The following is a 26369-nucleotide window of genomic DNA, read 5'->3' on the forward strand; positions in this document are numbered from 1 at the left end:
AGAAAGCATCGAGGCAACTAACAAAATGCTAAAATGGAAAACAAGAGATTATGTCTAAAAGTAAATTTGTTAGGCAGTAAAAAAGTATTTCCTTTGTTGCATTGTACACTAACAACATGAATTAACAAAAATAATGCCTAGGACCAGGCACTACTGGTGTAAGAGTCACAGAATGAAATAGCTAAATTTAGTGAGGTACAGTTTCCCACTTGAGACCACCCAGTATGTCAGTCAAGATGGTGCTACTGATTGGGAAACTTTCTAGGGGGACTCTGAGGAACAAGAGCTTTATAGGTCTGACATAAATCACTAGACATTCTATACTAGAGAAGAGAATTAACAGATCCCAAATGCCAATGCTTTGTTTTGGGTGAATTGACAGTGTTTCCATGGAGGGAAATTCTGCCTTATAAATCTGTTGGTGTTAGGAATACCATAATGGGGATAGGGGTGATACAGTATACACAGGTTTCTAAACTTTTTGGCAAAGTCTGAAGGCTTTTAGGAAAATTAAGTAGCCACAGGGTAGTAAGAAGGGTTCGTTCTTATTAGTGGAAGGAAAAATTCCTTGGGTTAACCCTGACAATAGTAGGAGGTAGGCAGTAGGACTGTACAGGTCTCTGCTAGGATTGTGCTTTTCACCATGTTCACAAACTCCCTGGAAACGAGGATGAGCTATGAGGCAAAAGTACTTGCTGAGAACTTGAAGTCTTACACAGGGCAGTGAGATTAATGGGTGACTGAGAAATTACATCAGGACCTTATTAAACTGAGTGACTGGATATCAAATGTGAATTAAATTATTTTGAAAGTTTGAAATAATGAACCTATGGGAGAGCAGCAAGTCTAGTATTAAATAGGATGATTGACTCTGAACTGACTGTTACCGATAGTGAGCAAGGTCTTGGAGCTGTGATATATTGGTGAGAGCATCCATTATATGCTCAGTAGTGGTCAAAAAGTAAATGAAAATTAGGTTTATTAGCAAAGGACGAGACCAACGTCACTATTTTTTGCTCCTGTAGCTTGAATACTGCATGCACTTGAGGTCCCTAAATTTTAGAAAGGCTTTAGTAGAACTGGAAAAAGCTCATGGAAGGACTTTGAGAACAAAGGTATGGAATTTCTTCTGTATAAGGCAAAGCTTAAGTAGGCTAGAACTCTTCAGCCTGGGAAAGGTGACGGGGGGACCTGAGGCCCTGACAAAGGTCTAAGGAAGTATGAGTAGCATGGAGGAGGTGGGGATTGGTACTTCTTTTGCTGTGCAAGAACTTGGGAGCATTGCTTTAAGCTAATAGTTTGTAAACCAATAGGGAGAGCTGCTTTGGACAGCCAGTCACGTACTGTTGAAATTCTTTATATAGGTTTGGAGGTTAATAGATAAGCACTTAGAGGAATCCGTTGTGGGTTATCAAATAGACAAGCTGCAGGAAATCCCAAGAACTGAAAACAGTTGAAGGATGGGAGAGCGCCCAGAGGAAGTATGATAAATGCTTATTCTGTGTTTAACTTCGTTCAGGCATCTACTTGCAGCTACTTTTGGAGGCAGGATACTGAGCTAAATGGGGCCTTTGAAACAATCCTTGCAGTACTTATTATGCTGTCTTCCTGGTGTGTGATCTTGTTTGGCTGTAGAGGGGGTTGATTTTTTCTTTTAATTTTTTTTTTTTTGAGGGGAGTGTTTATGTATTGAAATGAGACCAAAGCTTTTTTCTTGCCTCTTCATGAGTTGTATATAAACATATAACTTTGATTGTGCTAATTTTCTAGGACGTGTGGAGGTTTTCGTTAAATTCCAGCTTCTTCTTCTTCACCTAGACAAGTAAGGGATGAAGGAAAAGAGATGTTTTTTAATTGCTGTCTGCATCCAGCCTTTGATCAACACTTAGCAGTTTGTGGAGACTGAAACAGTTAAATTACTGTAGAAATGTAATACAAGCGCTGCTGAATAGTACCACTTCATGCTGGGTGCAATAAATTTTTCCTGCAGCAATTCATGACTGCTTTTATTGTGACATAATGAAAAATGGGAAACAAAGCTACCTGTTACAGTAATGTAACCTACTTCACATAGCGCTTACTATTCTAGATGCAATAACGTGAATTAGGAGTATTCAGTGGCCTTTTATGAATTGTATTTGTTGGGTTTTGTGTATCTGGAGTTTATATCGAAATAAACTACTATATGTTGACAGTTCCTTGTTAGTACTATGGAGTGTGTTCTCACCAATACCTTTGTTGTAGGGACAAGTGACAGTCACAGGTGAGCTAAGGGATTCTCACCTTTTCCAGTGTTGAAGGACAGGATTTGGATGCAGGAAGTGAAACAGATGAGGGTGGTGTGGTTTTTTCCTCTCCTCTTTCCTGAGAGGAGGGATTTTTGTTTCTAAACTGTTTGGGAACTGGCATTGCTCTTTAAGGGGGTGCTCCAGCAGAATTTGTACTGGCACGTGAATGATGGGGTAAGGAGCAGTGCGCATGCACTAGCACTGCATTTCCTGATGGTATTTACTGCATTCAAGAGGACCACCAGTCTTGACAGAACCACTGGTGGAGGATGAGGGAGAAGATCTGTTTATTCTTTTTAAAGACTTGGGGTTTGGCTTGTCCTAAGCCTAGTGCTGAGGTTTCATAATGAGCATGTATGATGGTAATCTGTAGAAGTTTTTTGGTAGGAGTGTGATTGTGCAGCAAAATAGTTTTTTGGCTTCTGAGAAGCTATCATGCATCCCTTTGCTTGCTACTGACATAAACCACGTTGGAACTATTGACCTAGAGTTAAAAAATGCTGTTCTTTATCTTAATTGTCTTAATCACCAGGGAGTATGAGTAATGCATATAATTTACATCAGATGTTTTGCAGTGTGTTCATATTACTTGTTCTACTTCTTTTGTAAGGAAGGAAAAATCTCTAGGCAAAGAACAGAGTAAAACCCTATTTGTTTACACTGAGAATTTGTCCGTGTTTAACTTGCACACACAAACCCATTTAACAAATCAAGCAGTAATGCTCGTCTATATTAACATCATTTTGGTAGCCAAGCTGGGGCTGTGTTGCTGGTAATTGTATTAACAAATTGACGTTAATGTACAATATTTGCTTTTAATTTGTATTTCTAGAACTGCAAGTGATCTAAACTGTAGTGAGTAAAGTCACTACAACTTAAGCGATTAGAAACTGAAATGAGCACTGTTCAAGCATCAAAGGCATGGTCTGGTGTTTTTGGGCAGGCAGCTCTGGGAAAGTAGAAGTCAGTCTGAAAACCTAAAACGGTAGCTAAGCATAAGCTTCAGTGTTTTCCTCGCATTTCATAAGGAACACACTAACAGGAATGAAGCTGACTGACGACCAAAAGTAGTATGGTTGGAAATATCATGACCTTTGTCTTCTCCACAAAGAATTTGGCTGGTGTTAACATAGCTTTGTTGTAATCATGGCTCAAAAAAATATTTTTTTTATAAACGTGGGATTTTTTTAGCTTGTGATATAATACAAGGAAGAAAATACATGATAGCAATGAACTTCTTTCTATTCAAAACTTTTGATTCTTGTGATAGACCAAGCAGTTCATTGCAGTCAATATTTTTAGTGTTTTTTGATATGGTTTGGTGATTGTTGTTTTTTTTTAATTTATGTAATTGAATTACTTTTTTCCCAAAAATCTGATCTTTTGTTTCCTAGCATGTACGTTTTGCAGAGGATGGAGTGTGCCTGGTTTTTAAACACTACTCTGCTTTTTTGTACGTAGTGCACACTCCTGATGTCTTTCAAATGCCTTGGGAAATTTATACAAAATGGGCAGTGTACAAGTAAAATGCAAGTTTGCCTCTCAGAGCAAACTCTAAAAACTGTTAAAGAAAATGCTGAATCTTTAGAAACTTTATTTTTGTTAATTACAGAGATTTCTGGGGTAATACACATTTATGTTAATTCCCTTCTTTACAAATGAAAAAGCCAGCCTTGAGATAATTATTAGTATTAAACAGATGACCATGAAAGTGAACTGGAGGAAATTAAGTATTTCTGAGCCTATAGCTCTGAGCTGGCTGAACAGGTGATTTGTTTAATCCCATTCTTGGCAGAGTTGAAAAGAATAAAATTGAGAAGCAAGCACGGAAATCTAATTTGGTGAAGTCAGTTGACTTTGATAATACAACTAAGTACACTGCATAGTAATGAGCAGACCATTCCCACTTTCTGCTTGAAGTTCTCCTGTATTTTCTTACTCAGTTATGAGTTACCACCATCTGATGTGCTGAGCAGATGTCTCACTAAAGAGCAGGTTATGATAGGGTCAGATGGCCCAATTCGTTCTACTCTAGGGAGCCATTAGCTGAAAACTTTACTTTCTGAATAACAATAATGTTTTCCTGTAATACGTGTCTTATTTCTAGCATAGTTAAATTTAGATGTAACCATTAAGTTCTGCCATTTGTGTTAATAAGGAACATAAGGGAGAAAATGTGGTAACTAACTTACCAATAGTACTTAACTGAAAGTATGGTAAAAGAGTGTGTCCAAGTGGTCAGTAGAAAATGGGCTAGACAGTATTGCTTTAATAAAAGGTTTTAATGTTTGTCAGGACCTAGTGTAACTTGAATGAGCACGTGGCACTCATGCATAGAGCCTATGTATTAGACTGCACTTACATTCTGTCAGAGGCAAGTCACAGTGAGGTCAGTAAGTACAGTCACGAGTAGCATAGCTAACGTGGAAGTGAAGTCTGAATTTTGTATTTCTCTAAGCTATCATGAAGCAATTACAACAAGAGAACAAAACCAGAAGCTTTTCAGTGTTCCAGTTCTTGGTATTTTAAAATTGTTGTGTTAAATGGCTTGATGGACTAATTTTAAAGCTCATTTGTTTATCATAGTACCTTCTGTGTTACTGTAATTGCATAGTGTAATGTCTTGCAAAACTCCCTTTTTTAAGCCTGAAAGTGCAAGCTGCATTTAAAGTTTATACCTTATCACTGAATCGTGTGGCTATTTAAAATGCTGTTTCTGTCATGAGTTTTAATACTCTGAAGAACTGGACTACAGCTTCAATGAACAGGGCACAGTGTCTTGGTTTTCTTAATACTATGTTCCTTTGTCTTAATGCATAGCTATCATTTAATATTTATTAATAGCAATTGCTTATTGAATGACAATGGAAATATAAGGCTGATAAAGGTTAGCAAGTACTTCGATTGTGAAGTCCTAAAAGAATAATTGTTTTTTCCCCTGCCCTTGTCATTAAGAATGAAAGGTATTTTGCTGTCTTGGGACCTCTCCCTAATGACACTGTATTGACTGCTGCACGTGGGATGCTTTAAACATTCCCTGCACTGGAAGATGGCATGACTTCTGAAAAACTGTGTCATACAATTGCTGGTTACTTTCGTGTTAAAACACGTGCAATGAATACTCTTGCTTTTTAAACTGTAAAGGTGTGGAATGATCTGCTTGCTTGCAGTGCTATAAGTAGGAAAGTTGAAAACAAATCCAGCATTTTCTCAAGCGTGTTGTCGTACAGACTGAAAATAATCAGCAAGTTTTGTCTGATGACTTTCCACAGAGTGGAGAACGCCTGCACCAAACTTGTTCGGGCAGCCCAGATGCTGCAAGCAGATCCTTATTCAGTACCAGCTCGTGACTATCTAATTGATGGATCAAGAGGCATTCTTTCTGGAACGTCAGACTTACTTTTGACATTTGATGAAGCAGAGGTAGGAATCCCAACATGACTGACATAGATATCTGCGCAATAGTATTATAAATTCAAATATCCATATAACAGAATTAGCTAATCTCAACTATTGAGTAGATGAATGTGGGTTTGGTGGTTTCAGCTTGATTGGAAGCATATTTTGCATTGCTTTCTGTCAGAAGGAGCTCAGGCTTTTTGCTGTTTTGTTAAGAGCATCTTTGTTTGACATAATGTTTAGGCATTGTTTGTGATTGTTCTTTAAAAAGGCCAGATCCCATCAACCCTGTCTTAGATCTTCCTGACACTTTCCTGTATTCCCTTCACCATACCCATTACTAATCTTTATATTCTCTGTATCCCTTCACTGAAAAGCCCTAGGCTACTGCCGAACATGTCTGTCTGACTCATTAGCTTTGGCAGTTTAATTGGCTTTGGGGCATGGGAGGTAATACAAACTTGGACTGTCTGGCTGGTCAGCCAGAAGATGTGTTCTGTTAGATGTTAACAGTTGCTACATTTTGGCTGCTGCACAAGCCAAAAAGTGGCTCTGAGGTGCTGTTTGCCCATCCTCAGATGGACAAAAATGCCAGAGTTGCAAGGAAACTTAAAAGAGAGGTTTTGTGTGTCTTTTGAAAACATTTTGAAAACATTTCTTTGGTACAAGTCTTGCTCTTGTCATCGTCTTTCTGGGAATGTGGAGTCTTGCTTGTTTCTAAATATCATGCTACTATAAGGAAATGAAACTCACACTGTTAGAAAAGCTGATGTTAATTCTAAACTGTACCCATGCAACAATCTGTTAATCTATGAAATTGTGTTGCTTTTCCTCTAGTTCTGAGTAGTCTAACATGGATCCTTGTCTCTCATTTAATCGGCTTATGGTGCTGTTAGCATGTCCCTCTGAAATGAGGAGAATGCTAGGGTTTCTCTGTTGCGCTTGTGATTCTCATTGCTTTAAGTGTTTTTTAATAGATACTACAAAGTGTTATGGGACAGAATTGCAAGGAAGTTAATAGCTTTTAATCTCCCTGCTTCCAGTGTTTAGGAAATGTGTTGACTTCCATGAAGTTAATGGTTTATTGAACTAGTCTGACAACTGCATGTTAACTGAAAGAAAAACACTGGTCTGGAATGATTGACTTCTCACAAACACAAAAGTTGGCATGTCTCTGTCCTACCATGTTTCAAGATAACTAACATTGGGACAAAACTGAAATGACTTTTAGAGGAAACTATGATCTGTTCTAGGGACTGAACACTGGATGTGGTTGATACAAATTAAATGGTAATTAACTCATTCTTCAATAAGAATTGTATGTGGTGTTCTCAGAAATAATGCTGTTCAGGAGATTAAAAGATTAACTGACAGAGAACTCTGTTTTGGAATCAAGTATGAACTGAAAAAGTTAAGCTGAAGCAGATGTCTAGAGGTAAATAAAGCACAGTCTTCACAGATTTTTCTGGAAAGCTTAAGATGTTGGAACTACCTTTCCCACTGGAATGCTGTATAATGCTTTATCCATATGTACAGCTGTATGGTGAATAATACTTCCTCTGAAAGCTTGGAGTCTGTTTTCTATGTCGTGTTGGTTTGTGATTTAAGTTAAATATTCTTTACTGATGAAATTGCAATGAAAAACTTTGAAATGAAAAAGCATACCAGCACACTGAAACGCACTTCCTTATAACCTATTTTCCCAATGCTATCTTTCATTTAACATACAAAGTGAAAACACTGGAAGCAGGATTTTGCATTTCTGAGTAATAGAATGCTGATTAAATACTACCTTTGTCAATACAGCACTGTTGAGTAATGACATTTTGGGTAACTTAATCAGTATCCCAGACCTTTGTGATTGGCCTGTACGTCACGTTAGCAAATGCTGTATGTATTCCATTCTAATAACAGGCTTGCATTTCTAATTCAAGTGTAACTTGGCTTCATCTAACAAATGATGGAATGTTCCTCTTTTAGGTCCGTAAAATCATCCGTGTCTGCAAAGGAATATTGGAATATCTGACTGTGGCGGAAGTAGTAGAGACTATGGAGGATTTGGTGACATACACAAAGAATCTAGGGCCAGGTTTGATTTGCTACAGCCTATCATAAACATACTAAGTATAGTCTTTTCCACTACCTTTCCCCCCCACCCCCCCCAGCACCTTCCTCACCCAAGTTTCAAGTGTTGGGACAGTGATAAAGCAGTTGCTTTGAATGCATCTGTTGGAAAGAGTTTTAAACTACAGTGTGAATGGTGACTATTTTCTGATTCACATTCTGTCTTTAAGAATGTAGATGAATCAAGATGTGGGTAAATACTACACAGATATGATGTGCACTGTGCTTTTGCTACACTATATTATATGAGGGAAGTAAGCATGCGTTAGTAAGAGTAAAACAAACTAAAAAAGCTGTGTAATTAAGTGCTCACAGCTATAAAGTCCATTAAGCTGGTAAAACATCTGTACTAAGTGAGATGGTTAGGCCTAGCAGGAATTTCTTGGAGTAGGCAAAGCTATGTGTCATAATAGCATCTTAATGAGGTTGTAGAAATAGCTGTCTTGCAGTATAATACAAAAGCCCAGGTACTACAGTTCTTTTTGTTCCTTATTTGATGCTTCTTCACTACTTGTTACTACACTGTGTTAACTCACACTTTCACTGGTGGAAATTAAGTGAAGTACTGGGTTGCTACAGAGGAAACCTACCATTAATCTCTGTCATCTGCTACTCCAAATGCTTTAGTTTCAGCAAGCATAAAGTAGTTCAGGTAATTAACAAAAGCAATGTATAAAATCTAGATGTTGTGGTGGTATTGTAGGAAGATGTTGGAATTAATGTGACACTGAACTAAAGAATGCTTCTATAAACAGAGAAGGAACCTCGTTAGTGCTTTGTATATATAAATAAGAATAAATATCTAGTGTAAGAATAGCTCATAAATTAAATGACTAGCAGCTCATCCTGTTTTTGACATATGTACACTTTACCTTGTTTCTAGATGTGAAAAACTTTTAAGCTCTGTATGAAGGTATAGTGTTCTCTAAACAAACTTTTTTTTTGTCCCATGGGGAGTTACCTTCAACTAAATAGAATTTGCCTCATTTTGAATAGGAAAAGATGAAGCCAAAAGGGCAATCTTCTCTTTCCATGAAACTTATTCTTTGATTTGGTATATACAAATCCAGTTTCTCTGTGGTTATTGTCTTCTGTGTCTTTACAATGGAAGTTTCCCCAAACTTCAGACTGCTTTATTTGGCTTTCATTGAACCTTACAGACATAATTTGCTATTACATGCATACGATAGAGGTAACAGGTGATGGGCAAGTGTCTTAATTTCTGAGTGAAACGTAGGCTTGTACCTTTATTGCAAATAATCTTTTCTAGATTCTGCTGTTGTGAATAAGTAGCTAGTCTTGTGCTTCTGGCATGCTCTAGAAGCACTGTCTTTGCCTGAGCTAACCTGTAGCTCGTTTGCTCAACACTTTCAGCCCAGGCCCACAAAACTTTTTATGCCTGTAGTCCCTGTTCCCTTCAACTATATCAATGGACATCTGAACATAACTGTTAATGTGAGCTCTATATAAATAACAGGATTATGAGTATGTACACTTAAAATCAACAAGCTGCTTATAGGTTTTATGTTGGAAGTAGAGAGGAGAACATGATTACTTATTTAGGCTTTTGTCATTTGAAAGGAAAGGTGGTTCAGAGGACATACATACCAGGATTCTACTACTTTTCAGTGTTGCCATTAAAGCTCATTTACCCTTTTTCTTATATTGAGACGCCTAAGATGCTAACCAGCAGAAAAGTTATTCAGCCAAAGAGTATAGATCTTTCTTCCAATTTTGTCCCCCGTAGCAGAGAGAGTAGGACCACAGCAGCAGCAATTTAAATCAGCTTAAATTTTTATGAAGCTGTGTCTGAAGTTTCCACATGTGCTGTGTGGTAAACCTCACAAGTCTTAGCTATTGAAAACAGATTTGCTCTAGAATAAATTGTATTCTTTCCACACTTCTAGAGCACTGAAATATTTCTAGCAGAACTGAAATATAAGTAGATACAATTCTTGAATTATGGTAGAACCTCAAGGCAAACAAGACCCTGATGTTTCCTTTTTCTGCCATTCACACTTAAGTCTTGGATCAAGTCTTATTAGATAAGGAAAAAAAAAACCATTAGCTTTCAGAGTTCATGAAGTGACTTCATGTCCTAAAGCAGTCATTTCAGGTATTTTCCTATTCTATTGCTGAGATTTTAAATCAAGAATTTTGAGGAGACCATTCTGCTTTGCATAGTGGCTAGGTTTTGAATCAGTGGTTTCTCTGAAGCATCTGGAATGTGTTTTAAGTAACAGCTACTAATATAAAAATTGTTTTAAACTTCAGTATAGTTGTCATAACTCACTACACTTTGTTCTTGTTTAGAGAAAGCTCAACTGTTGCAAATTAGACTTAATATTACATTTCTTTATTTATGACTATGTTAAATTACTTTAATCTTTAGGAATGACAAAGATGGCCAAAATGATTGATGAGAGACAACAGGAATTAACTCATCAGGAACACAGGGTTATGCTGGTAAACTCCATGAATACCGTGAAGGAGCTATTGCCAGTACTTATTTCAGGTATTTTTGGCTTTAATTTTTCATATCACTCTGAATTGCTGTCCATTTTGAGCTGGAGTTCCAATGTCTTATGATTATTAAAAGTAATAGCCTTGACATTGCAAATAACTGTGCTTCTTGAAATAAAACTACAATCTCTTTGAGATAAAACAGTCCATGCAAAAAAAAAATGTACTGCCTCCACATAAATGCAGTATGAGATCAGATTCAGCATGGATCGTATCTTGCATGTACCTTTTTCGAATCTGTGGTATTTTCACAGCTATGAAGATTTTTGTAACCACGAAAAATTCTAAAAGCCAGGGAATAGAAGAGGCCTTGAAAAACCGCAATTTTACAGTAGAGAAAATGAGTGCTGAGATAAATGAAATAATCCGTGTATTACAACTCACTTCCTGGGATGAAGATGCCTGGGCAAGCAAGGTACGTTTCCCACCTGCATTTGTTTATAGAAGTCTAATTTTTACCTACTGTGTCATATGCTTGGAGACTGTCGAAATACCTATTTGTGCATCTATTTTGTAACATTTGTATGATTATAATCTCTTCAAGGTCAAAGAACATTTTCAGAGATGATTGTATTAATGTATCTTTCAAAATTAGCTTTCTCTCAATAAGCTAAGTTAAAAGATCATGGCATTTGAAGGTGGCTCAGTGATTTGCTGCAACTGAATGGTCAAACAGAAGACAGATTTGTTCATTGTTTAGTTTTGACACTACTAGAAAATCCTGGAATACAGTGTATACCTCTCAGAGAAGGATTTTTTTCCCTATATGTAGCTACCCTATATAACCATATTTGACAAAGTTAGGTATAAAAGTTATTGTTCTACATGTTAAACTAGTTTTGTAGCTAGGCATTCATAAGTGAGATTACTTGAGATTTTTCTCCTGGCCGCTACTAAAAAGATAGGCTGCTGTCATATTCCTTGTGCAAAAGGCCTGAAGTTGAGAAATTTTAGTGAATTTTTGGGGGTCCCTCCTTGAACACTGCTTCCTTTTCCACCTGCCTAACTTCTAGTCTGGACATGGGAGTAAATTTCAAGCGTTTGCCTTGTCTCAAATAAATATATGTTAGACTGAACATCCTTTCTGGGTTAAGTATGATGTCTGTGAAGCTGACACATGGACAGTATTTGTTCTTACAACTCGGTGTTAAGTGACTGCAGCCACTTACCTGGAGTTAAATGGTGCTCTTAAGTGATACCTCCGAAGATATGTCTAGGAGACCATAAAGCAGGTCTGACAGACAAAATCGTAAAAGTGTTGTTGTGAGCTTAGAAATAAATGTAGCTGCATAACTGAAATTCCTACCTATTTTTTGGGTACCTTGAAGTAAATTGCTGAAGGGATATTCTGAATGGTTAGTGCTGTGAGCAGCAAGTAACTGTAAATATATATAAAGAAAAACATTGAGACCTGAAGCTGGATGTATTAACCAGTGAAATCTTGCAGAAAATCTAACGTTGATGTCATCTAGGCATTAAAATCACTTTGGCCTATATTGTTTGGCACTTGACCCTTAGTTTGCCTTTTGAGTTATTTTGTCACTATCACTTCCTTATTATGACTACTTTATGCATCTTTGTTTTTATTCTCCTGTTTCTTACCCTTTTCTCACCTTTAGAAGGTAAGCTTTCTTCCACACCCTACACATCTACCTTGTACTAAACCCCGGAAAGCATGTATGTGGGATTTTGTTCTGCGTGCAGACTGTGTGCTGTGCAACTTTTTATCTGTGTGGCAGCTGTGACACCATACTTACATATATACACGCAGGAGTTTTAAAAGGATCTTAGTAGCTCTGTCTAGCTCTGTGTAGAATCGGCTGTCACTGAGAGAATGGTAACCGCAAGCTGAACTGCATTGACTGTCTTTATGAGCCTGATTAGAGTTACCCCAAGATTTCAGGGCACATTCTTGCTGAATGCTTTTGTGTTAATTTATGTTACTCGTCTCTGTAGCTACAAATAAAGGGTCCAGTCATGCAGGAACAAGCTTTCTGCATGCCCAGAAAGCTTTATTAAATCAGGAATTTTGTCCATTCCATAGTATTTCGCCAGCAGGCTTCCTTCAGTTCAAATGGTTTGTGTTCTTCGGGTCTAGGCCTAAAACATCAGTTTTGTATGTGCATTTTTTCCATTTAGTTTTATTTTTTTATTTAAGCATTCCTGTATTTTATGAAATACAAATATGGTTTTATTTTACACAAGAAATTTGGAAATCTATGTGGTAAAAAAATGACTGTTGCAAAAAGCTGGCAATTTAGTCTTAGGAAATGCTTACTCCTCTTGCTAGTGAGGCAGATTAACAAAGGATTTTATTAAGAAAATAGTTGCTGTATTGGCAGTATTTCTAAGTGGAAAATACTGGTCATTAGGCATCATGTATAAATATGTTGTGTGGACTAGTATAATCAAAGCATCATTCTGTTCTGAGTTGAGAACTTCTTAATTGTGTTTTGGTTTTCAATTAATTTTAATTGACAATTTGAAACTGTAGCAATGGGTATTAATCAAACAGTTATGACAAAGAATTTGAGATTAAAATTGCAGTGGAATGAAGAAGCAGGAACTCATTTGCTAATGGCACCTATCACAGACCTTTTCCTCTATTTGCATATGTATCTAATGGTTGATTTACTCATTTTTCTGGAACGGAGCTGGAGGAGCTCTTTAATTCTGCTTGAGATTACTGCTGCATGCATTTTGTGCCTGGCGGTCAGGGGAAAGATAATTTTCCCCATGCTTTTCCCCAAGCAAAGTAAGGTGTGCTTGGGGTTGTACAGCCTTGAATTTTTACTTGTATGGTACATGCTATTGTTGATGTTGGAGTTTATTTTATGTTTATTATTTATCTTTATTTGTTTATACATTGAAGTATCACAAAATCTACCTAGGATAGTGGAGAATGAACAAGTGTCTGGAGCCAGAGTTGCAGGCTTTTTTGCAAACTATTTTGTTGGTCTTTCAGGACTCTGAAATGCACATTACTGTTAATGGATTGCAATAACCTCTGTTTGCACCAACACTGATTTTTTTAAAAATAGTGTGCTGATTTAGAATTGAAATACTGGGCAAATACTGATCTCTGACAAAATCTTGGAGAGAAAAAAAAAGTAAAAAAATCTGCAATTATTTCTTCTGTTCATAGTTTTGTTCCTTTTTTCCTTGAAAGTCTCATTTTACAAAGGAGTTTAGCTTTCTTTGTATATTCCTAGTGTTTGTTTTTAAATAAACTTGAAGTAACACTCAATTCAAACATCTTCCATTTCTCTAGAAATGGAGGGAGTTTAAAGTTGGAGGAAGCTGAGAAGTATCTTGCATCTTGCAGCATTGAACCCAGGATGGTGACTAAGCTATCTGTTCTGCCAGAAGGCTGGCTTTGCCCGTTTCCTTCAACATTGCCTTGTTCGGTAATGAAATGCAGATATCAGTAGGCTAGACCACTTAATTGAGTCAGAGGTTGTGTTTTATATTCAACAAGGCATTGTGCAGGATTTATTTTGCTCCTTCTCAAAGCAGTGCCGGTCCCACCTACTCCCTGAATAATTTCAAAATTCTTGGTAGTGGCAGAAGTGATGCATAAAGGTATCTTGAATAAATGCTTATTTGCTTTGGGGAGCTGATTTACAAAACACGAGCTTGCTCTTTTCCCTTCAGAAAACATTGCCCTATTGGTTTAACTTGAATAACTTAAGTTTTTGTCTCATCTGAAAAGGTAATACCACTGCTTTTGTTAATGAAATTTCTTTTGCCAAAAGGGGAACTGTGGGGAGAGGACGGAAAGAATGCTTTTTTACTGATAAAATTACTCTATATGAAACTTTTTTTGCAGGATAGCTGTAGGATTTTTTTTTTTTTCTTACTAGCAATTGATATTCTGCTGGCAAATCCCAGGGAGTAAAATTTTAAACATTTAGCTGTTCAGGAAGGAACAAGATGTTTAAACAGCTCCAGAAATCAGGAGTATCAAGACACTTTCAAGCCAGTAAAACCTTGAGCAAGTTGCTTTGTTTTGTTTAAATTGAGTATTTCTACTTTTATCTTCCTGCTTAATAGCCTGAATTGGTGGATAAGTCCAGACATTTCAGGATTGCTACACCCTTGTCACTTGCAAGGTATCTGACACCAGACACAGAACAAACCGTCCCACTGTGGCAGAAACAAAAGTGCAATGCCAACAAACCTAGCGAAGGATGTGTTCTAATTACCTATGTAAAAGTTGTCTCATTGCAATGAAAACTCCTTATCAAGCTAAAGCTGAGAAGGATTCCTTGCTGTGGTAGTTTGAGCTGTGAAGATGAGCAATCTATGCTCTAAGAGCAGATGTCCTCTTAACACTGGGGTTTCACCAGATTTTTTTAAATAGGAAAAAGGGATGGTACCGTGCAAATGCAGAGGCACACATGCTGTACACTGCAGAGCAATCCTGTTATATAGCTTTCATATGATAGGGCAGATGGCTCCTGTTATTGCTTGAGAAGTCCTAGCAATTACAAAATCATGAGAGTAAAAGCTAAAATGCCCTTGATCTTATCCCCTGATAGACGAATTTAGGTTCAGAGGCTTCTGTCTAATTTTGCTGAAACTGCAGCTCTGTGGGCAGCTGAGACAACACAAAAGCCTGTTAGTAGAAAGGGAGGGGCAAAGACAGTTTTCCCAACACACTGGTTTGCTCAACCATCCCACACCTATCATCTCATCAACACATGAGGCAATAAAAATTCAGTTAGTTCTTTGTTTCGGATGATTTCTGGGTAGACAGGCCTGCAGTAGACCATTCATTGCGAACTAAAGTATTGTCAGCCCATATATAAAACAACAGAAAGCTGTAACACCTACCTTCATAGCTAGTAAGGTTTTTACATACATTTGAATACTTAAGTGGTTATTTACTTGTCTCATCATCATCTATTAAATGCATAATTCTCAAGCTATGGAGATGATGACTTTTAAAACAATGTGCCCACCTCCTGCCCCTAGCTGTGTATCCTACCCTTTGGAAGTTTTTTCAAAGAAGGTTCTGGCCCAAGCTCAGAGACCCAGTTTCTAGATTTGAGAACCAGCCATCCAGGTGAAAATGATACTGCTTTTGGTGATCTCTCTCAGGCTGTGATTCAAGAGCCCTTAAAAATATCCAGCAGAGTGTTTCATGACCTTTTAGAAAGTTGGTTGCTGAATTACAGCACCATATGGATAGTTGACAGACCAACTTGTCTGAATGAAAATGCCAAAACGTTTACAGTGATGTATCTTTGAGGCTAAGCATGCAGAATGAACAACTCCACAAAAATGTGGCAGTTCTTTAATGTTGTCAGGGTATCACGTGCTGTACCAGTTACTGACCATTGATGCTAGTAGGCTCTTTGTAAGAGCTGGACATGGACAGTTCAATTCAGTTAATGCAAGAGCCAGGCTTCTTTTCATCATCTGTACGCTAATCAAGGGACGTTAGATGTATTTCAAATTATTTTAATACCATGTGTGGTAGAAAGCTATTTTGGCTTTTTCCCAACTTTCTACTTAAGGTACTTGTTATTCTTTGTGTCGATAGAAAACTTCTGGCCTCTAGTGGTCAGATGACACATGAACAATTAACAGCGTGCAGAGAAAAGAGAACTGGATGGTTTTATCTCCTTCAGTGAAAGAGGTGTTCGATAATAGCAGCATAATAGTCAAAAGCAGCAGCTTCTCTGATGCTCCAGCAGAGAAGTTCTAACTTTAAAACAACCACATGTGAATAGATGTGTTTGTCTCCTAAGACATGAAACTCCGTATTTGAGAATTCCAGGAATTAGCTGGCAGTTTGTTCCTCTGCAAACAGCAGTTGTTTGACTTTAAGCAGCAGAGCAGGTGAAAAATGCAGATGTGCAGCCTTTTACACTGAAGTAAGTAGTAAAATTCACTGGCCAATTTTCATTTTTAAAAAAAGTTTAATCTCATTGTTGCAACTTTTTTATGTGCCCTGCTGTACGTTAAGGAAAAAAAATTGAACTAACTCCAAGATGTGTGCTTATTAGAGCTCTGACTTTAGCAATTAAAACACTAGTAAAGGAATAGAAAAATCACTAAAATTGCATGCATATTTTCTGCATTTTGAGTGAAATTAAAATGTCTGTCTTAATTGGAAAGAAGTGATTTTGACCTGCTAGTTTGAAACTGGGTTTTGAGCTGCTTATACAGGTGTGTTTCTGTAAGCAGACTCTGCTTTATAGAACTTCTGTTTGCTTTGGCTGTGTTGATTGTGCTTTGATTTTTTTGAGAATCATTTTGGTGGTTTCTCTTTTGTGAAGGACACTGAAGCCATGAAAAGAGCTTTAGCCTTAATAGATTCAAAGATGAATCAGGCAAAAGGTTGGCTGAGAGATCCGAATGCACCTCCAGGTAATATTTTAAAAAAAGACCCCAACAGCACAAAGTATTTTGATTTTTACAGGTCTGAATAATTGTGTTGCTTAAGCCAAAATTGCCTTTAAGCATTAATAACCCATACATAGTGGATCATGCTGAAGGAGCCTGTATTTATTCCTTTCTGTGGGTACTGGAGATGGAGACAAGTTGTGTCTAATGACCTGGAAAGTGTGGCTTCTTTTCAGTTGCCTATATAATATACTGTGTATAACATACATGGTTTTTCTTTGCATCCCACTAGTAAAATCAAAACCCTGTAACTCGCATTGAACAGTATTTAACTGCAGTCGTTGCTAATACTTAACATTCCTCCTTTTGTATTTTCAAATTTGTGTAACCTCAGATTTGCCTAACAGAATCTCTTTAAGCATTTTTCTTTCAGTCTCGACATAAGATTTTTAACATGAAAATCTGCCACAAATACTGTAACTACAATCACCTTTACTTACATAAAGGTTTTTCGCCTTTGTGTGCCTCTTTAAAACATATAGAACCGGATATAAGTCTGTTCTATTTGGACTTTGAAAGTCTGAAAGACTCTCTCTGGAACTGAAGCCAAAATAATATAGTTGTAGAAGTTGGACGTGAATTATTGTTATCTGTCGAGCTGCTGCTTATACTACTTCTGACCTCATTCCCCTTGCCACACTCAATTCCAGAAGCCTCAAAGTTACTTTCAAAGCCTTCTGTCATCACCACTGACAATTCATGAAATCAACTATTAAAAATTCAGTAGCTAAGGACAAATGCAAATATATTTGTAGAACTTGCTGCAAATCAGATTTTACTGGCTGTGTTACTATGGAATCAGGGTGGGTTGCAAGTAAATGGAATGGTCTTGCATCTTCTTTAGCCAAAATGAAGTCAGATGCACAGCTGAAGTAAACTCTACGTGATCTTGCCATGTTGCTCTTCCTGAGTTACAGATTCTATAAATAAGGTATTTATAGAAACTGAGCTATGATAACGGAATGATTAAATTACTTCAAATACATGATGCACATTAAGGTTATGCTGTATTGTTTCAGAAATATTGTCACATTGTAATTATCACATTTGGTGTATGTCTCATAGTTTTTGATATATGTATTTTCATGGCTGAACCTAGTGCAATTAATGTGATGGGACATGATGAGACTAGCAGTTTACTGATACATGTCAAGGAATGTCTTGCTTGTTTTACTAACTAACTCTGCGTCTTAGGTGATGTTGGTGAGCAGGCAATCAGGCAGATCCTTGATGAAGCTGGAAAAGCAGGAGAACTGTGTGCAGGCAAAGAACGCAGAGAGATTCTGGGAACATGCAAAACTCTGGGCCAGATGACTGATCAACTGGCAGACCTCCGAGCAAGGTAAATCTATTACTTTTAACACACAATCTTCCAGTACTGTTAAAACAGGTTTTCTGAACTTGCAGTTGTGTCACTCCCTCACCTGTAGGAGTGCAGGCCAGTAGCTATATTTTGCCTTTTTTTACTTCAATCTTTTCTGAAAATATTAATATGTTTTAATATGTGAAATCTTAATTATATAATATGATGAGCAAAATTGCTCAGGTAGATAATTTGGAGGTTTTTTAATGTCAAACACATAACCTTCCTCCAAATTAGGCAGAAATGAAATTTTAAACTCTGTTAAATCTGTTCTCCAATGAGGATATACCCCAATAACTATAAGATAGATGAATATTCTAGTTTTTAGGTGTTTGTGGGGATGTTAGACTACAAGCAGTAGTTGTTGAAGTTGTCAGGCACTGATAAATTCTACTGAACTCCATGTGCGTTTCTTGCACAGTTTTATTTAACCAGAGCCTGTTATCAGTCTTCTGCCTCCTCATTAGAAATTGGTTATTCTTTCACAATGGTGTTTTGAATTTAAGGGGTTTTGGTTTTAGGCAGCAGATGAGTCTCTTTAAATTTACTGTATATTTTTAATTATGGGTACTATGGCCTTTTGTTCTTTGGCCAGAAAGTAGGAAGCACGATAATCCCTTGTGAAGGCATAAAGGCAATGAGCTAAGAAATAACTATTCCATGTAATTTGAACACTATAACCCTTCCTTTGAGTATAAGGAATTTTTCAGCTGCTTATCAATGTAGTAAATCATTAAGCTAGAGTTCTCTAACACTGGTTTCTTTATTTTGTTTTAACGCTTCTCCCCACCCCTCTAAAAATATAACACTCATACCCCCAGAAAACTACTAATTGTGATCCACTAGGGATATAGGTAATGGTCTTGTGGTATTATATTTTATCCTAAATGTTAATGTGTCTTTCAATTAAAGAAAGCAATGCAAGTTAGGATGTTTTTATTTATTACAATAAAAATAAAGCTTTTAGGTCCTGCATGGCATCCTTGTCTCTAAACTGGGGAGACGGTAGCTGTGGGTGCCCCACCCCTGGCAGTGCACAAGGCCAAGCTGGACAGGGCTTTGGACAGCCTGGGCTGGTGGAAGGTGCCCACGGCAGGGGGTTGGAACTAGAAGATCTTCAAGGTCCCTTCCAATGCAACCCATTCTATGATTCTATGAAAATAAGCAGCTTTTCTGACTTAAGGCTCTTGTGAAGCACAGGACGTGAGCAAATGCAAAGTATCTGGAGAACTGTGTTTTGAATTACCTTAAGAACAGATTCCCTGCCATCACTTTAAATCCATAGACTGCCAGGCTCGCAAGTGTTGCAATGATACGTACACAAGCTTGGAATAGTTCTATAACTTAATTCCATGAAGAGTGGTTAGTTTGCTATATAAATGCAAAACAGGCCAAAATTTAGGAACACTGGTTATAGTCATTAAACTGATGTATATTAGTTATAACAGTGGTAATGGATGGGAAGCTGGTTATAGTTTATCTTGGATTTCCAGCTGATTGATCTGAGAGAACGTAAGAGCTGCTGTGTACCCGTATTTGCACGGAGTGTTGGAAGTTAGGCTAAACTCTTGCTTTTCTTGTAAGGTAGCAGCTGGTGTCAGCTTCGTATTGTGTGAAATATTTGGAGGTGGAGCAAGAGACAGAACTAAGAATTACTAACAAAGAAGTTTATTTGCTGGTTTAATGTGTAAATAAATACAATGCAGCCTGTGAGAAAAAAGATTATAAAGAAGCATATCTTGAGATTCTGGCCTGACTGTGTAAATACACCTTAGTATCTCAGAGGCATGCTTTTCATCCTTCCAATTACTATGGTCTTTTTAAAGTTAGTAGTTTGATAAGGTTAACACGCTCAAAAAGCTTTCCAGTAGTCAGGTTATTTTGGAATGAAGTATGAGATTTCTTACGCAAAACTAATGTTCTCAGGCATATGTATCTGAAGTTATCTTTCTATCCAGCGTTTAACTCCTAAGCATTTGAACAAACAGTGGTAGTGCTCAAATTGTTTTTTGCAGTCCTGTAAATTTGTATTGCTAGCTCCCTTTTCACCATTTTAAGAAGTTTTACTGACAGCCCATAACCTTTAATCTACTTTGTCAATGTGATTGAGGCAACTGAGGCATCTTGTTTTCACTTACGGACTTGCTGTCCTCCCTCAGGTATGGTGACATCACTCCTGCATGTTCTGACTGACTTGCAGCGATCTATAAATGAGGAGATAACAGGCCTTGCCGTGGGTACTTTAATGGACCTGTACCCTCAAATAACCTTCGTTTGGGACACTTGAAATATTCATTCTTCTGAGGATGCTATAAGTCCAGTTCTGGAAATGAGAAAATATGCTATTAGTTTGTAACTCTTCTTGTTGTGGTGTTTCTCCTCAGTTATTTTTGTTTTCCCACAGAAAAGAAATACCTGATTGAATACTGTATCTCTTGCAATAATTGATGGGAAAGCTCGTAAACAGGTTTTGTTGTCTCATCATTAGAAAAGAGCTTTGTTCAATCCTGAGCTGAATCTGTGGTGCTCTTTTTGTCTCGGGCAGAGGGCAGGGTGCGACACCCATGGCTATGCAGAAAGCACAGCAGGTCTCTCAAGGTCTGGATTTGCTCACTGCAAAAGTGGAGAATGCAGCCCGCAAACTGGAGGCCATGACGAACTCGAAGCAGGCAATTGCTAAGAAGATTGATGCTGCTCAGGTACCACTAATGATTTAATAAATACATCAGAACATGATTGCATTGCTGTTGTTAGAGCTGCTATACTGAACTATGGTAGTTGTTTCCAAGCACAACAGTTACTTGTTAGGAAAAACGTATAGGAGATTCTTGCTTTTACAAAGAAAAATCTTAAATTCAGTAGTTTACAGGGTGCTATGAGTTTTTCTACAGCTTATGATCATTTTTTTGTAATTTTTCTAGCATTGCTAAAAATTTCAAGGTTATGACATTAAAAAGAGGAAACACCTTAAATTTGGACATAAACTGATCTTTATTAAAGAAAAGAGGAGTTTCAGACTGCACAGATTTACCTGTGAGCCCTTTCCTTGGGCAGTGTTTTGGGAGCAGAGTTCAGGATTTAGAACTTTGTACTCATGACAAAACCGAAACAATGGTAATGAAACTACTTTTTCTTTTAGTTGATCCTTTCTTTTTGTAACTCTTAAATTTCTCTTAGTGGTCAGCCTATTACCCAGGGATGATGTTGGTCATAAAATAATGAAATTCTATATATACCTTATCTGAATGTGTATATGTCTATATAATTATAAATATATATATATAAAAAATACATTAATATTATTTATAATATTGAATAAAATGATGAGACTTTTTAGGAAAAGCTTTGTAAAGAGCATCTGCGTTTTGTTTTTTCTTTTACTGAAAGCCAGATCATGAGTCTCTAGAGCCACTCATTAAATTTTACTTCTGAAAAAAACGTTGGCGAATGTTGGAGAGAGAGAGAGAATGTAAAATCTTTGGATAGATATCTAGTTTGACATCTTTTTCAAAACATAGGATCTGTCAGACAACAGAACAACTTCATGGTATCTAATAAATTGTTTTTGAAATGTATTTTCTGTTAAAGTTTTGAAAGCTGTATTGGTATTTATTTTTGTTTAAAAGTCTCTATAGAAATAATGTTACTATTTATCTTCACTCGTACGCAACTTCTTTCTTTTAAGAATTGGCTTGCAGACCCTAATGGGGGCAGCGAAGGAGAAGAATGTATTCGGGGAATTATGGCTGAAGCGAGGAAAGTTGCAGAATTATGTGAGGAGCCTAAAGAAAGAGATGATATTCTTCGTTCCTTGGGTGAAATCTCTGCTTTGACAGCTAAGCTGTCAGATCTGCGACGACAGTACGTATTATTTTATCACCATTGATTTATTTGAATTACTTTCATTTGCAGCTCAGAGTGCTGAGCAAAATCAGATGATTGAAGATTAATCGGAGAATATATTTTCCTCTGAAAGAGGAACTGGGAATGGACATCTTATACTTCTGAGTTTCTGTCCTGCATTTAGTAAAAACTGAATGTGAAGAATTTTACACTTCCTGGAGGGGGAAGCTAACTTTTTAATGTTCTTTAAGAAATTCAATTTATAAAATATGGTATCCTTTTTAATGCTTCAACCTAATGAATTCTATTCCAAATCCCAGCTTGCACTACCCTCCTCAAAAACAAAACAAAACAAAACCCCCAAACCCCCCAAAAACACCAAAGAAAGTAACCAGAGTGGTATTACCTAGAAAATATTTTCTTGCTCCTACCTGTGGAATATTTGACAGGCAAACTGAAGCCAAAAGTGAGCTCCTTTGTACTGTCAAGGCAATTCAAAGGAATGAAGTAATGGGAAATTTAAGTTGGTTTATACAGACAAATGTCATCACTTTTTTTTGCTAAGCAGTTCACTAAATGGCACATTGGAGTATCTACCACTTCAGTCAGTGTCAGTGTTCTAAGCTGCAACTGCAAACTATATATAAGACATTATGATATTTCTGTATCAGTTTTGCAAAGAGGATGCTTGAGAATGGAAGTGGAGAAACAGTTCTTGTATAAACTGTGATCTTCATCTATGAGCAGCTGCAACATGGAGAAAACTTTTTCTTTCTTCACCAGCTGAAAACTTTAATCAAGATTTTCATGACATTTAGCTGCTTGAGGCCTTGACGTGCTTACCTCTTTTCAAGTTTATATATAGCCTTGGGTCTGTTGCTGTATACTTTTCTGCTTGTAATATGTGTGGCATTATTGCAGTTGCTAATAAGACAGCCACAAGTATGGGAAATCAAAGTCATAAATCAGCATTATCAATGACAGTACCATGCCTTCCCCCATCTCAGGGCTCTGTTGAACATACATAATATCCAGGTACCGCAGCAGAGAAACATGAGGTAGGGATTTATGGATGACAGATCTGCGTTATTTGCTTGGAGACTGAAGTGTCAAATTTTACCTTATTTAAGCAGATGAAGTACCTTTCGTTGTGCCTTCCTGCTGAATTTGGGATAAGCTGTAAATGATCTTTATGTGACTATACTTTTTTTTCTTTTTAATCCTTAGTGGGAAAGGTGACTCTCCTGAGGCCCGTGCACTGGCTAAGCAAATAGCTACATCACTTCAGAATTTGCAGTCCAAAACAAACAGGGCTGTAGCAAATACTAGGCCAGTTAAAGCAGCTGTCCATTTGGAGGGAAAGATTGAGCAAGCTCAAAGGTGGATAGACAATCCTACAGTTGCTGATCGGGGAGTAGGTAAGTGCTTCTGCATGCTCTTCCCACCTTGGTTTTAACGTATGTTTTCTACTTGGCTTTTCTCCCCCTCTTCCTGCTCTTCTGATGACTTGTAATGATGTGGAGATGAATTGCAGTGCTTGGAATTTCTAAGTGCTCTCTATTGGAGTCAATAGGCTAGTTATGTAGGAGTACCTGACAGCCGTCATGGTTAACTCCTGTCAGACCACCCTAGTTCAAAAAGATGCATCTCTAGCCAGAGTTGCTGTAATAAGCAAAAAGAACATAATGAGAATTGAATTTTTATATGGGTTTGAACTGCAGTTACTCAGTGATAAACTGCAGAAGATCCTTTCCACTACCTAGAAAAGTGTTCTTAAACCCAAGAATTCTGAAGCATCACTTACTTCATGGTGCATCCAACTTACGCTTTTAATTTTTTGTTTTACCATCTGTTAATGCAACACCACTTCTTGCATTGTAGGCCAGGCAGCAATTCGGGGTCTGGTTGCAGAAGGCCGTCGTTTAGCCAATGTCATGATGGGACCCTATCGTCAAGATCTGCTTGCCAAATGTGACCGTGTAGACCAACTAGCTGCCCAGCTGGCTGACCTTGCGGCCAGAGGGGAGGGAGAATCCCCTCAGGCCAGGGCGATTGCTGCTCAGCTTCAGGACTCGCTGAAGGTAAAAATCTGCTCCTGTGCAGTGAAACACATGACATGCTGAAGTATTTGCACTCCTCTGATAAAGTGCTTGTGTGTGTGAGGCATCAATAAAAAAGTGCAGCAAACCCCCAGTTGGTTCACCTGAGATGCTTAAAGCTAACTTTCTGCGGAGGCCGTGATATCAAGCTGTAATTCCAAATGAACAATTATAGAAGTAAAACTTGAGTTCATTTTAAAAGAAAATAGCATGCTAACATTGCAGATTTGAGGGGCAAGGTCTCAAATCGTGCTGTTCATAGCTTCTGATGCCACTTCAAGGAGCGGTACGTAAGCTTCTTGTATTTCAAATTATATAAAGAATGAATCATTGATCATGCTTTTAAGATCATTGTATCTTAATGGCTGCCATTGTTTTGGGCTTTTTTTTTTTTTTTTTTTTTGTGGAAGAGGTTTTATGGGATTTGAATACCTACAAACTTAATATTCCTGTACCATATAGTAATAATTCTCCTTTTTTTTTTTTTTTTTTCTTTTTCAAAGGACCTTAAAACACGGATGCAAGAGGCAATGACCCAGGAGGTTTCTGACGTTTTTAGTGACACCACAACTCCTATTAAATTGTTAGCAGTAGCAGCCACTGCTCCCTCTGATGCTCCCAATAGAGACGAGGCAAGTATACCCAGGTGGTCTTTCCCCCGTGTGAACCTTCAGTTATTGTTTAATTTTGCCTGAATTGGTCTTTTGAAAAATGAAGCAGTATTTTGAAAAATGGATTGATACTTTTTTTTCTCAAGCTTGTGATACATGCTTATTAATTCTGACAGCATAATGATTGCCATGCAAATCTCTCAGGACTCTTGGAGATTGCAAAGTGTGCTGTACACCCCTGGAAACTGTATTGTCTCTGACTTCAGTAAATGTCAAAGATTTCTCCCTGTGATGTTTGTACCACGTTGCCTTCAGCAAGCTAAAAATTCTTGTGCAAAAATCACTGACATACCAGTTAGGGGACTATATCTCTCAGCATTATATAAGCTGATTATAATAGTCAAATTTATGACAGGATTGATCAACAGATTTAATCTGTTCTATTGCTGGATAATGTTGCCTGTACTTCAAAGCTGCTGGGTGCATAGGAAGTGTCTAAAACTCTGACTGGCAGCTCTGTTTGGCTAGTTGATTTAAACATGGTCACAACGATTCCTAAGGCCTTGGGGAATTTAGCTTTATGACAGGATAGCTTTTTGTCAAAGTATTCTGTGCCTTGAATAGCTAAGGACTGTGGAGGGAGGGAGGTTTTTTCCAATGCGAACCTTCAGTTTTTTAGGGTAAAACCCCGTATCTGTCTTTCAGATGCAGTTACTTTTGAATTATGAATTTGTAATGTCTGTGAGCTAAAATGGTTTTAACGCGGTATGTGTTAAAGCAGTAGTCGTCAGGAATTAGTGACCTTAATATCTCGAAGCTATAAAGTGTGGTAATATGCTTTGTTGCCCAAATGAGTTAGTAAAGAAGAAAGTCCAGTAATGTAAAGATTAAAAAATTAGAACAGCTTCAAAGCTTTTGTGTCCTCTTTCATCCTCTCAGGAGATGAATTAAGTTTGGATGTTATGAAGGTGTCTCTGGTATTTGATAATTTGAAGAAATAGTATTCTATTAGGGAAGTTAGGCGGTTTTAATGGCTTTTCTCTTCTGACAACTAGGTGTTTGATGAAAGAGCAGCAAACTTTGAAAATCATGCTGCTAGACTGGGAGCTACAGCAGAAAAAGCAGCTGCAGTTGGAACTGCGAATAAAACTACTGTGGAGGGCATTCAGGCAACAGTGAAATCAGCGAGGGAACTTACCCCGCAGGTTTGCTTCCTTTGTCTCGAAGGGCTTATGTTAAAAGGGCTGGGAACAGCTTCTGTGGACTTTTCTTTATGCCTCTGTTCTAGAGAAATGTTAACACCAGCAAGGAACATAGTGCTGGCGCCCCTAAAAGGGAATGGCAAATATTTGTGTATATGATACCAAGCAGAACACACTGATTAAATGACATGCCTAACTCTTCACCTTTTGGACAGAAGTGTTACTGACTTATCCTTGAACTACTTTGAAGATTAGTAAAATAAGTGGAAAAAATGCTCTTTAATTAATTTTTTCCAGATTAAACTTGCATCTCAAATTTTGGCAGTGTAGGAAGTATTATACTTTAGTGCTTTCAAGAAGTGGTTTTAAGATATATTACGTGTAATTGGAGTTCCAGAAAAAAAGTATTTGTATCAACAAATTCCTGAAGCAGCATAAATCTTTGAGCAGCTAGATGTTGAACTAGAATCAACGAACTAGTTTTCCAAATGAGGACCTACATG

At 37.5% G+C, this 26369-nt stretch overlaps 1 protein-coding gene across 2 annotated transcripts in view; it reads left to right on the forward strand.

Annotated features, from left to right (window-relative positions):
- The window catches only part of VCL (vinculin), a 60387-nt gene that overhangs the window by 21724 nt on the left and 12294 nt on the right, over positions 1 to 26369 (forward strand). For both annotated transcript variants that reach the window (XM_040606072.1, XM_040606071.1), the window contains exons 3-14: positions 5561 to 5711; positions 7668 to 7776; positions 10204 to 10326; positions 10589 to 10749; positions 16622 to 16712; positions 17943 to 18090; positions 20657 to 20810; positions 21797 to 21972; positions 23182 to 23372; positions 23836 to 24035; positions 24557 to 24685; positions 25720 to 25869. In XM_040606072.1, coding sequence (XP_040462006.1) covers positions 5561 to 5711; positions 7668 to 7776; positions 10204 to 10326; positions 10589 to 10749; positions 16622 to 16712; positions 17943 to 18090; positions 20657 to 20810; positions 21797 to 21972; positions 23182 to 23372; positions 23836 to 24035; positions 24557 to 24685; positions 25720 to 25869 — 1783 coding nt within the window. The remainder of the gene's footprint in view (positions 1 to 5560; positions 5712 to 7667; positions 7777 to 10203; positions 10327 to 10588; positions 10750 to 16621; positions 16713 to 17942; positions 18091 to 20656; positions 20811 to 21796; positions 21973 to 23181; positions 23373 to 23835; positions 24036 to 24556; positions 24686 to 25719; positions 25870 to 26369) is intronic.

The sequence above is a fragment of the Falco naumanni genome, chromosome 9, assembly GCF_017639655.2.
Source record: "Falco naumanni isolate bFalNau1 chromosome 9, bFalNau1.pat, whole genome shotgun sequence".
NCBI classification, from domain to species: domain Eukaryota; kingdom Metazoa; phylum Chordata; class Aves; order Falconiformes; family Falconidae; genus Falco; species Falco naumanni.